The 12,683-nt window shown below is 41.3% G+C and overlaps 1 protein-coding gene across 2 annotated transcripts in view; it reads right to left on the bottom strand.

Moving 5' to 3' along the window:
* Positions 1–578: 578 nt before the first annotated feature.
* PDE7B (phosphodiesterase 7B) overlaps positions 579–12,683 on the bottom strand; it is a 333,398-nt gene continuing 321,293 nt past the window's right edge. The window contains exons 12-13 of one of the 2 annotated variants that reach the window (XM_015137382.3): positions 8,691–8,771; positions 579–4,556 (exon numbers count right to left, since the gene is read on the bottom strand). In XM_015137382.3, coding sequence (XP_014992868.1) covers positions 4,321–4,556; positions 8,691–8,771 — 317 coding nt within the window. In that variant the 3' untranslated portion in view covers positions 579–4,320. The remainder of the gene's footprint in view (positions 4,557–8,690; positions 8,772–12,683) is intronic. The other variant, XM_015137381.3, reaches the window with a different exon arrangement.

The following is a 12,683-nucleotide window of genomic DNA, read 5'->3' as shown; positions in this document are numbered from 1 at the left end:
CAAACATGGAGAGTCATTAAGGAATCAGAGGGATTCTGAACACAGATCTTAATAAAATGAATATGGGAGAATACATAAAGATACAAGAAAACATTGGAAACATTGGCAGTGTTCTTTTTCTCCTCTATTTCCAGATGGCTTTAGAATACTCAGTTGCTCTGCTTGAACTGTTCCATTGTTCTTCACGGCCTGTAATCCTGAAATGTGAGACCATATTTTTCACAAATAATTCTTGCACTGAGTTGGCTATGTCTTTACAACTTAAAACATTGTACCTCATTCTCATTCATATATGAGTTTGACAAATATGAGTCAGAAAAATATCAGGACTCTGAGGAAATGGAAAGCTGAATGGTGGCCCTGTTTCCCTAACTTGGCACTAAGGAGCAAGTGATACCTTCATGGACATGGGCGTTTCTGTGCCCCCAAAGTGGAATGAGTCATGTGGACCATGTTTGCATCTGTGTTCTTTCCTTGAATGTTTCCTCTCCTGAGCAGTGGGTTCCTTTTATTGAATCTAATTTGTTGGCTGGTAACATGTTACCTGGTGAGAATTAGGATATTTTCGTCTTGTGATATTTTAAAGAAATTATCTTTATTTTTAATTGTTCATCTAGACATGCCAATGGCTACTTAGGCCACATTTTGAGCAAAACTCACAAGGTGTTTTTTTTTTTTTTTTTTTTTCCCAAACCTCACATGTGTACACAAGATGACACAATTTAAAGGATCTGTTTAAAAGAACAAAGCATGAGAAATACAGTGAGATACAAGCTCATAACCAAACCTAGATCAGTGAGCAGATCTGATTCAACATGAGAAAAGATTACAAAACAAGTCCTAGTTTTATAGGAAGCACTAACTGAAGACAAAGTTGCAGGACACGCTGCAAGCCCCTTTGTGGGGAGCCATAAGCAGGGAGAAAGAGCCTGGTTTTTACTTAGCCTAGCAGGGAGTTACGGGTAGGTCAGGGTTTCATAAATAAGGTCCTGACAATTCATCACTGCTATCAAAAGGAAGAGCAGGTTTTGCCTATCAGGCCTGGCGGTGATACATATTCTCTCTCTGTGTCTTAATTTGATCTTAACTTTACTGCCAGCTTACTACACACAGTCCTTTGATTCCTTTCTTCTCAAGCAATGGAAGAATTAAACTTGGTGAGTCAACTATTGATGGTCCACGGACAAGGAGAACAAGATTGTAAAGAAAAAATCTGTGGATGATCCAATAGCTGTGTTTTTTTTGTTTTTGTTTTTTCTTTGAGACGGAGTCTAGCTCTGTCGCCAGGCTGCAGTACAGTGGCGCAATCTCGGATCACTACAACCTCCACCTCCCAGGTTCAAGTGATTCTCCTGCCCCAGCTTCCTGAGTAGCTGGGATTACAGGCACACACTGCCATGCCCAGCTAATTTTTGTATTTTAGTAGAGACAGGGTTTCACCATGTTGGTCAGAATGGTCTTGATCTCCTGACCTTGTGATTTGCCCACCTTGGTCTCCCAAAGTGCTGGGATTACAGGCGTGAGCCACCGTGCCCAGCCACTGTGTTTGAACTAGTAATTGGACTCCTATTGAAATATTGTAAGAGAACCACTAATAGGCAAGAAAAAAAAGACATTTTCAGTCATTTTCTTTTTACCAACAAATGAGGAACTCAAGAACTCTCCAGTTGAATGAGGGAGGCAGCTGCATCCAGTTTATGCCTCATTTTACTTCAGATTTTTATTGTACTAGTGGCTACATCATGGGCTTACCCGTTGGATATTTGGTAGTTTTTTCTCTGTGAGCTCTTCTTCAAGACCTAATTGTAACGTAAACACTTTTGCCCTATCAACTCTGAACTACTAAGAACACCTGCAATCTCATTGATTTAAATTATTATATAATTATAATTTAAACAAAGCAATGTTTTAGTCCCAAGGCAGAAACCCTATTAGCTAAAATAGTGTCTTTTTCTTACCTCTACTTTTCTTGTCCCCAGCAATTGCCTTCCTTGATTTGACCTCATATACATTAAAAATAGACTACTCAAAAGCCGTCTCTATACCATCAAACCAAAGTAAGACAGGTTTGGAAACAGAAATACATCTGACATATTCACTTTTGGGGCCTCACCAAGCTGAGAACTGCAGAATACTAAAGTGATAAAGAAAAATATATCAGTTCATGGTTTTACAGAAAAAAAAAAATACAAAGCTAGTGTTAACTTTCCACAACCTTCCTTCTTACCCACATCAATAATTTCAACTTACCATCCACCTATTTCATAAGATCGTCACACTTTCTTTAGCACCACCTGACAGTCTCTCCTACTTTAATGAAAATATAATCAGCTCTCCAAAGTTTCCCCTGAACCTTAATCCTGCAAGCCTCAGTCTCTCTATAGGAACTTATTACAGGCCAATCGGTATTTCATTTGTATGTTAGGAAAAAATCTCCGAAACAGTTGCACTTAGGAAATGAGTGCTAGCTGTCATTCTGTCAGCACGAGGATCAGGTTGATAGTGGCAGGAACAGTCATCTCCCACTACCACACTGTTTAAAAAGAAAGGGGCATCAACAATTTTCATTCAACATTAGTGATGCTGAAACTTCTAAAGAAAAGGTTCAATGCACAGCATTTAGCAGCCTAGAGAAGAATGCTGTAACAGATTTTATGGCCAAGTGTCTGCAGAAAAAATGGCAACGAAATTTCAAGGTGACACTCCAAGCTAGAGACATAATTAACTACAATGACCTGCCAGGAAGGTAAAGTCTGTTATAAAACTGAAATATTTTCTTTACTTAAATAATACGAACTTCAGCTAAACAGTTGGGTAGTTGTTCACATGAGATTAAGGAAAAAGAAAAGTCCAGTTACTACTGACACTAAAGAAATGCACACCAACCAAACACCAAAAGTACTTTGGTACTGTAGCCATAATAGACAAATGTGTGGCATGGGAGCAGGGAATTCCCTGATGGTTAGATGACAGGGTCATAGAAGGTTTTCGAGACCTGCTATGTCTCCTGTGAGGCTGACGCACCACCACGTTCTGTAACAAGAGTCACATAAACACAAGCTTAGCAGCTGGCTTGTTAAAACATCGCTGCGTTGAAAAGTGACTGCTTCAGGCTTGTTGAAGGGTCTCATTAATCTGAGGAAACGATGCTTGGTGCCATAGATTAAACACTATGGTCTCAAGCGGAATGCATGTGAAGTTTCCAGAATGTTTCCTCAAAGACTTTATTCAGTTTTGGTTTGTGACCTCAGCTGGAAAACATACAGATGGACATGGGAAGGCAGTTGAGAAAGACATCTATGAGGATTTAAGTCGGGCAGCTTTCAGAAGATGAAAGATGTTTAAAGTTAAGGCCTTTATCTGCAAACAATAGTATATTAATAAACTCTATACCATATTTACAAATGCATTCTCTTGTATTAAAACTAACAGTATTCTGTTCACAGTGCCATTGTTTATACAGGTAGCAATCCCATAATACTCATGTATTTTGGCATGGGAATCAGTAGCGTTTGGTATTTACAGAAAATGTACATGGGTGAATATAAACATGTCATGGAATCCATAAAAGACAGATTGGCTAATGGTGCAAAGGAATGAACTGTACAGCACCTTCCCTTCAGATTGGATAGGAAACATGGTTTCTTAAACTGAGAAGATGCCAAGTCTCTGCCCCAAAGTGGCATAATAAAGTCAATAGCAAAACAATGAACCCCCTGTTCAAGTTTGGGTACATTGAATGATCTTAGTCCAAAGTTGCAGATCCATTGTCTAGTGCATAAAATATAAAAGTTAAAAAGATTTATTATTTTTATAATAATTATTATTAAAATAGAAGGTACTTTCTCTCACACTCTCATTTGTGCTCTTGCACTTAAGACCAATATCCTTGGCGTTGCAAATATGCTGGTGTTTCTGTCACGCAGATCAGCAGTCAGACGGCAAACGCTCAAACGCTCCAGACTTAGGAACTGCTGCCTGTTCCAGTGTGACCCGGGGCCATGGCGGACAGGGCAGGAGCACCTCCTTCCTCCTAGTCTTCTCCTGGAGCAGGGTGAGCCTGCCCGTGGGATCAGCTCCCACATTACTGAATGGAGTTGCTCATTTTGGCAGCGAATGCTGAGGTGACAAATGGCTTCTGTACATTTGCGAAAAGGAGGGGAGGCAGGTAAGTGGGAGGAAGGTGGCGTTCCAAAGAGCCCCAGGACAACACCCAGAAACTAGCTGGGCTGCTGGGTGAGGGCCCCTCCACGCTGCTTCTGCCCTCTGGGGTCCCTGCCGGAGGAAAGCATCCTCTCCGCGTCTGAGCTGGGCCGGCCTCTAGGGGCTGTCGCCTTCCCGCGCCGTCTGCTCCTCGCTCTCAGTCCCTTGGCCTGCGTGGTCCTGATCGGGCCCGCTGCCACTGCTGCCCCTGCTTCTGTGCTGCCTGGGCAACAGGCTCTTCCACTGGGCCTTGTTGTGCGCGAGGTGACCCAGCATGTTCTCCGACAGTGCGCTGTTTCCTGTGAAATGGGCCCATTCCCGGAAGAGCGGCTCCACGATGTAGCTCATGAAACCTAGAACAGGCAAGGCCAGACTTAGCACCACGGGGCGGTGAAACCCGCTGCTTTCTCCCTCCCAAGCTTGACTGGGGACCCACCATGCCCAACTAATTTTTGTATCTTTAGTAGAGATGGGGTATCCCCAAGTTGGCCAGGTTGGTCTCGAACTCCTGACCCCAAGTGATCCACCCGTCCTGGGCTCCCAAAGTGCTGGGATTACAGGCCTGAGCCACCACGCCCGGCCTTACTTAGGTTTTATTGTATTTCCTTGATGTGTAGCTGTGGGGAGAAATGGCAAATGTTTTCAGCCTAATAAAAATTTCCAGCTCCCAGGCCAGGAGGGCAAGCAAGATGAGGGTGGCTACCCTCAGCATAGGAGCATAAGATGTGTCACTTTGGGCTTGTCCCTGAATGGCTTTGTGCCTCAGTTTCCTCATGTGTAAAAAGATGCTAAAACGAATACTAAACTCACAGGGCTGTTATGACAATTAAATGACTTAATGTACGTACAATGCTTAGAAAATTCTTGGCACATAGTAAACTCCCAGTGAATACTGGCTATTATTTGCAGAGAGAGAAAGACGTATAAGTAAAAAATGTTCTTTAAAAAAAAGTCTCTGCCGGAGCTAAAGAAGGCAGGTGGGGAAGGGATGGAGAGGGCAAATGACACCAGAAAGGGACACCTCACAAATTTAGATCAGCTGAATAATTCATACCCTTACCCTGTGGGATATCTTTTTCAAGATGATCATTTTACAGTTCTGTCTTGCTTTCAGTTATGTTAAATAACTAAGTTTAAATAAAGTTCACTCATTTTCAATACAGATTTTTACTTGTATGAAAGTCCTGCTTTAATGACTAGATAAGATTGTTTGCTATGAGACTTCTTTGTTTGCATGTCTGTTCTCTTACATATTTAAGATTTGTTGCTTTCTAATCGTGTTTTGCTGCGTTAATGTGCTTTTCATAATAAACATGGCTTGTTTATTGGAATCATCACAAACTGGGACTTATTTAGGTTTTATTGTATTTCCTTGATGTGTGGCTGTGGGGAGAAAGGCAAATGTTTTTCAGCCTAACAAAAATTTCCAACAGCTAATCCTGTATGTTTACAGGCATGTGAATTACAAGGCTAGATTTGATTATCTTTTTGTTGGACAAACGGCAGACACTTGGCCTTTGAGAATGCCATAGAGATGGAAGAGGGATGCAGCAATACACAGTGTTACTATACATTTCTGCATTGTCTCATCTTATGTGAAATATGATTTAAATATTGTGAGATCATTGTAGAGAACCTGAACTGGAGGGGGAAAGTTAAGCCAGTGACTTGATGTCTGTATTTGGAATTTTGGTAAGGTTGTATAGGCTGTCAGCAGATGAGGATTTCATGTTTTGCTTGCTGTTCTTGAATTTTCTTTACCTCCTCCACAATATCCATATTTAATTTCTAATATCATTCACCTTCAAAGAGATGAGATATTAGATATCTAAAGACAGTTTGCAAAATTCCACTATTCTCAAGTTCAAAGTGTATTTATCAAGTTTATCTCAGTATAAAAAAGTTACAAATCTAACATTTTAAAATCCCACTCTCAAAAAAAAGAGAAGCTTCATTTTCTTAAGTGACCCTGGCATTATATTTACACTTTTCAGATATAAAGACTTCTTATGCTAGGTAGGAAAGTGATTTTAAAGTCTGAATAGACACCAAGAGGCAGTTTTTCAAATTAAGGAAGGCTTCCACATTATCAGATTTGGAAACCTGTTCCATCAGTGTGTTCTGCCAGCCTCTCTCTTCTCAAGGGATGAACTGACATTGCTGGGCTGTTGTCCTCCTGGAGGGATGGTGGGGTGGTAGGGGGTTGGGGGGAGGAAGGGGGAGTAGGGAGGAATGGTAGCCTCAGAGTAGACAAGGATTGAAGGAAAACCTCTCTCTTTAGCGTCCTATAGATTTCACCAATTAGAGATTCATTTGATTTAATGCCTTTTTATTTTTTGTTTTAATTAATTTTTTAAGAGATGGGGTCTCACCCTGTCGCCCAGGCTGGAGTGCAGTGGCGTGATCATGGCTCACTGCAGCCTTTACCCCCTGGGCTCAGGTAATCCTCCTGCCTCAGCCTCCTGAGCAGCTGGGACTACAGGCACATGGCACCACATCCAGCTAATTTTATTTTTTTGTATTTTTTGTAGATATGGGGTTTTGCCTTGTTGTCCAGGCTGGTTTTGAATTCCTTGCCTCAAGGGATTTACCCACCTCAGCCTCCCAAAGTGCTGGGATTACAGGCATGAGTCACCCCGCCCGGCTAATACCTTCCTTTTAAAATGTAGAATTTGGTAGAGAGAGGGAAGCGTGGAGCTGGGGAGGAGATATTAAGCCCTAGTTCCATTTGAGTAGATATAAATTACTTAAAAAGAAAAATCAGATCTAAGCCTGAGAGTAGCTCTCAGAAAATTCTCATTTTGGATTGAGGCAGGAAAAAGAGGGGAACATTTCAGTCAGAGGAATAAGGACAGAGGAAATAGCTGCATTACTTAGGACCCACTGGAAAAATCATTGTCTTAGGGGCTAGAGCCTGTAGCATCCACCAAGTTCCGTTTATCTCTTTGGGTTTTTCTGGTTTAGCCTGATCTGTCCCTGCCACCCCACTTCTCAACCCTCAACTTCTATAAGCTGGCAGATGTAGAACAGAAGCAGAGAAAGATCTATGTACTAAGGATTGTTTTATAATCACCTTCCCTTTCTCTTTATTATTGGTGTGCTGGTGTAGCATCCATAGGATTTTCCTATTCACTCAACCCCCAGCCCCTTTTTAAAAGAGGTATCTATGGTAACCACATTTTCCTGAGCTGAAAATCAGGACATACGATCTGACAAAATAAGTGTGTTCTCATGACAACAACAGGACAGAATCTCTGAAATCAGGTCTGTCTCACAAATCCAGGTTGTGTGCTGAAGCATGTGAGTCCTTTTGTTTGGGGGTGGGGTTCAAAATGTCAGTTGACAGTTGCCTGGTAAATTTCTTTCCCGCTAGAGCTTAACACAGGGAGCCTCAGGATTAGGACTTTGGTTAGCATCTAATTTTGAATCACGTCTGCAGAACCTCCACGGCTAAAGCAATTGATAGGAGAGAATTGCCTCCCAGGAGGCTGAGGCTGCAGCTGCATTTCTGTTGCTGATACTCCCCCGCCAGCCACCCAGCAATTCTGTATTATCATCTTTCCTGGGTTCCAGTTTTCTTTTTATGCCACCACCCCCAGCTCCCAACTTTGGGGTGGAGGAATCTGTTTGATTGTGAAAACTACGTAACAATATTAAGGACAATTTGACTGGTAGTCAGGGTCAGAATTTATAAGGAAAAGAGTTAAAACTCTGAGTTCAGGTTCAATGGAAGGAAACTGCAAGGAAAAGAAAGACGTGCTTTAAAGGTGGGTGCAATTGGTGGAGTGTCTTAGGTGTGATAGAAATTCTTACTGGAGCAAAAATATTTCTTCCACTACAGTGCCTAAAATTTCCACAGATTTGCTTCTTGGTCTAGTGCATAACTTAATTAGATAAAGCAATAATTATTTTGGATGCATTGACATCATACTTTAACAGTTTCCCACCGTTGACATTTGAAAGAGTGTGGTTTAGGAGAATAACCTGAAAATAAGTTTTGAAGGAAGGACTAGTGAAATAGGGGATCCCAGCATGCAGCGGGATAGCATGGCTCACAGGCTCTAGGCCTAGAGATTGGGCTCTTGGGAGCGAGTGTTAGGGATGAGGGGTAGTGACCCAGATTGGAGGGGTCCTAAGGGCAGATTCTGCTGATTCCCACCTTCAAGCCCTGCAGAGAGCGCGAATAGTTGATTCTTGTTACTTTTCTTCTACTCTTTTTGGTTTTGATTCTATTCTAAACTACAAAATTAAAATAATACAAGTTAAGGGCCTATAACAAAGCTTCGATCCTATGTTTCATAAGATCTTGACAGATAATTAGCAGAGTAGTCACGATTAAAATGTTAATTTGGACTCAGCCATTCAAAAGGATGTTGATTAAACCTCCAGTGCTGATCTTTTGAAAGCTGTGTGTAGATCTTTTCTTTGTGACTTTTGTGAGATGTGCCAAAGGTATTTATCTGAAATTAACACTGAATTCAACTCACCAATTTGTATACTAGGGATGGAATCTTTCTGTTGATTACAAAGAGGACTGATTTCCAGTTCAAATTTCTGTTCAAGTTCACCTAAGAAGAAAAAAAAACACATTGGTAATCTAGAATTTATAAAATGAGTAGTAATAATTTTAATGACCTCGTCGGAAGAAGTTATTCTGGGAATTACTGTTTCCTGACTTGTTATCACTTAAGGACCATTCAGCACCGACTTGCTCTGCCTTTGGTAGTTTCCATAATAATTTAAAATACCATGGTGCCAATGACCGTTCATAATGGTTCATTGCAAGTAGGTGTGCTCTGGGACTAGAATAAATTTTTGAACAAGACCTATAAAAACAAAAAAACAACAAATGAGAAATTTTCTCACATGAAATAAAAGTTCTGGCTTTAAGTGACAGGTTAAGAAAACAGGTTTTATCCTTCCTTCTCCCCATTCAGCTTTCACGCTACCTGACCCTAGTCTTGTTTCACCTGAGGACAACCAGTAAGTAGGTAGGAAATGAGGTAGAAGGACTAGAAAGATCTCATCTAAGCAGCACCTCAGTCTGTAACTACAAAATTAATCAGAATCTTCCATTCTGATTCCTTAGAATTTTACCTAATGCAACTGAAGGTGAAAAAACTAAAGGTCAGAATGGTGTTTTTTTTTTTTTTTTTTTGAGACAGGGTCTCATTGTCACCCAGGCTCGAGTGCAGTGGCATGATCTTGGCTCACTGCAGCCTCGAACTCCTGGGTTCAAGCAATCCTTCTGCTTTAGCCTCCCAAGTAGCTTGGATTACAGGCATGTGCCACCACGCCTGGCTAATATATATTTTTTAATTTTAATTTTTAGTAGAGATGAGGTCTTGCTATGTTGTCCAGACTCATCTTAATCTCCTGAGCTCAAGCAATCCTCCTGCCTCCGTCTTCCAAACTGTTGGGATTACAGGTGTGAATCTCAGCACCCAGCTTGAAATGCTTTTTTTTTTTACTGCCTTTGTCAGCTGTTAGGCTGGTGCAAATGTAATTGTGTTTTTTTGCCATTACTTTCCATGGCAAAACCCGCAATTACATTTGCATCAACCTAATAGAAGATCAAAGGAGAAATGCATTGTATAAAACTTCATTGAAATACTTCATCAGTCCTTCCTGAGCATAAAAAATTGAGTGTTTTTCCCAACACAAAAATTAATCTGGTTAATCAGTGGAAGGTTCACAGTTGTGAATCTACTCTGCTAAAGTAGAAGAGAGAAAAACATTTATATAGTGATTACTGTGTGCCAGGCACTGTTCTAAGCATTTTACATGTTAATAAAAAATCGTCATGGTTTTTTGTAAGAGGCAGGCTCTCACTCTGACACCCAGGCTGGAGTGCCGTGGTGCCATCATAGCTCACTGTACCCTTGAACACTTGAGCTCAAGGGATCCTCCCGCTTCAGCCTCCTGAGTAGCTGGGACTACAGGCATGTACCACCACTCCTGGCTAATATTGTTTTGTTCATTTTTTTTTAAATAGAGAAAGGATCTCTCTATGTTCCTCAGGCTGGATTGAAACTCCTGGCTTCAAGTAATCCTCCTGCTTCAGCCTCCCAAAGCATTGGGATTACAGGTGTGAGCCCCCCTCACAGGCATATGTTAATTTAATCCAAATAATAACCTTATTATAATCCCCATTTTACAGATGAAGAAAATGGGGATTTACAGATGAAGAAAATGGGGAGACACAGGGAAGATTAAGTATACTGACCCAGTATGTTGCCAGTAGGTCACACCAGTAGTAAAGTGGGGAGCCTGGATTCCAGCATAGGAAGTTTGGTTTCAAAGTGTCTGCACTTAACCATTGAGCTGAAGCCCTATCGAGGCCACAGTTCTGTCATTTTAAGACTGTAGTCTGCCTCATGGGGTCTCTTGTCCCTGGTAATCCTCAAGGCTGAAGTGAGGAAATCATTCATTCGGGCTTAACCTGAGTGGTTCAGGGCAGTGTGGCCACCCTAACTGTTCAACTCCAGATGATCATAGCCTTCTGAGGGCAGGCCAGGACACCATATAATATTAAGACAAACTCTGCTAAAGCCAGTTCCATTCCTCACCTCCATATTTCTGTTAATAGTGATTTTTCAGTCAAGTGTGACACTTGGAGGAATTGTCTTTGACTTCTCCTTTCCCTTCACCCTCCATCTCATCTGAGCCTGGCTGTGGACCCTGCTACGTCCCTGCTTGTTTCTTCCTCTTAAATCTTGTTTCACATCCTGTTTCTCCCTCTTAGACGACCTTTTTGGCCCCCTTTCACTCTGCTTTAACCTGGTCTGGTGTGTTGATAATTTATTCTTAGTTGTTGCTTCTTAGCTAGTTTTCTTCCTCCAATTCTTCTTCCACTTCAACTATATACGTTGCCCTAAATGCACTTTTTGAGATGGCACCCATTGTCATGTTCTCTATTGTAGCCTGGTGTCCAGGGGCCTCCACAATCCTTTCATTCTTATCTTCCATGAGACCGAGCTGGTCTACAAGGCAGGGTGCATCCCTGCCTCAGTGGCTTCCATTCCATTCTATCGAGACCTGTGCTGTCCAATGGGATTTGCTGCAATGATAGAGATGTTCTCTACATTGCCCACTGTGGTAGCCCCTTGAAATATGATCAACAAGACTGAGGAACTCTATTTTTTATTTATTAAATTTTAATTTGAATTTAACCAGTCACATGTGTCTTGTTGTTACCATATTGGAAAGTATAGAACAATGCACATCACTCAATACTGAGCTCAGATCCTACCTTTCAAGGTACTGGATCTTCTCCTGTGACCTCTATCATTAGAGGTTTTCCAATTAGATCATTTATTCATTTATTCAACATGCTTATGTTTCAGACACTTTGCTAACCAATGTAGAGAATATAAAGGGGAAATTTGAATAGTTTCTTTCCTGTAGAAACTATACTAATTAGTACTTTGAGAGTACAAAGCATAGACTACCTGTAGTTCTTTGTATTCTTCATAATATCTCCAGTGGGGCTTTGTACATAGGACAATCAGTTTTGCTGAGGACTAGACAAAGCTGGAAGCAGACGTTCAATAAAAGGTTCTGGGAAACTAGGTTGGTTGAGATAATATCAATCTATAGTCACAAGAGGACAAAGTCTAATTTTTTTAAGGTTTTTTGGGGAAGAGGAGGGAGGTATATGGTATTTGGAATCCTAATCTCTGTTCTGAGAATATAACAGTTTTTCTAATTCATGGGATCTTGTTTTCCTTTCCCGCTGTGTCTTCAGCCTTGATTTTAAGGGTTTTCCTTTGCTTAACATCATGAATCACATTAAAGATACTTTGTCCAGGACTGTTAGTAGTCTGTGGAAGCCTACCCGCCAGGAGCAGGCTGGAACGAGCTGAGATTTGAGTCCAAATCTTAAACTGAAAGATTAATCAAAATGACACAAATCATCCTTATAGAATTAAAAAGATAATAATTCAGTAGGGAGGACAGGCAGTTTGGATGACCAGGGAATCTAATCTTCTCTCTTTTTTTTTTGAGACAGAATCTCGCTCTGTCACCCAGGCTGGAGTGCAGTGGCGTGAAGTCAGCTGACTGCAAGCTCCGCCTCTTGGTTGATGTCATTCTCCTGCCTCAGCCTCCCAAGTAGCTGGGACTACAGGCCCCTGCCACCATGCCCAGCTAATTAATTTTTTTGTATTTTTAGTAGAGACGGGGTTTCACCGTGTTAGCCACTATGGTCTCGATCTCCTGACCTCGTGATCCGCCTGCCTCGGCCTCCCAAAGTGCTGGGATTACAGGCGTGAGCCACCGCGCCCAGCCTATAATCTTCTCTTAAAACAAGCAGAATTTCTACTAGACCATAAGGCTATTAAATAAAAAGGACTAGATCTACTCTTTCTATTCTTCCTCTGCCAGGAAACATGCCAAAGGAAGGTACATGAAAGCCTGCTTTTAGTGATCAGCCTCACAAATGTTTTAGGTTTTTCCGTGTTATGTGTGCATATATTACT

The sequence above is a fragment of the Macaca mulatta genome, chromosome 4, assembly GCF_049350105.2.
Source record: "Macaca mulatta isolate MMU2019108-1 chromosome 4, T2T-MMU8v2.0, whole genome shotgun sequence".
Taxonomy (NCBI): domain Eukaryota; kingdom Metazoa; phylum Chordata; class Mammalia; order Primates; family Cercopithecidae; genus Macaca; species Macaca mulatta.
The sequence above is the reverse complement of the archived record's forward strand: the minus strand, read 5'-3'. Positions and strand labels throughout refer to the sequence as shown.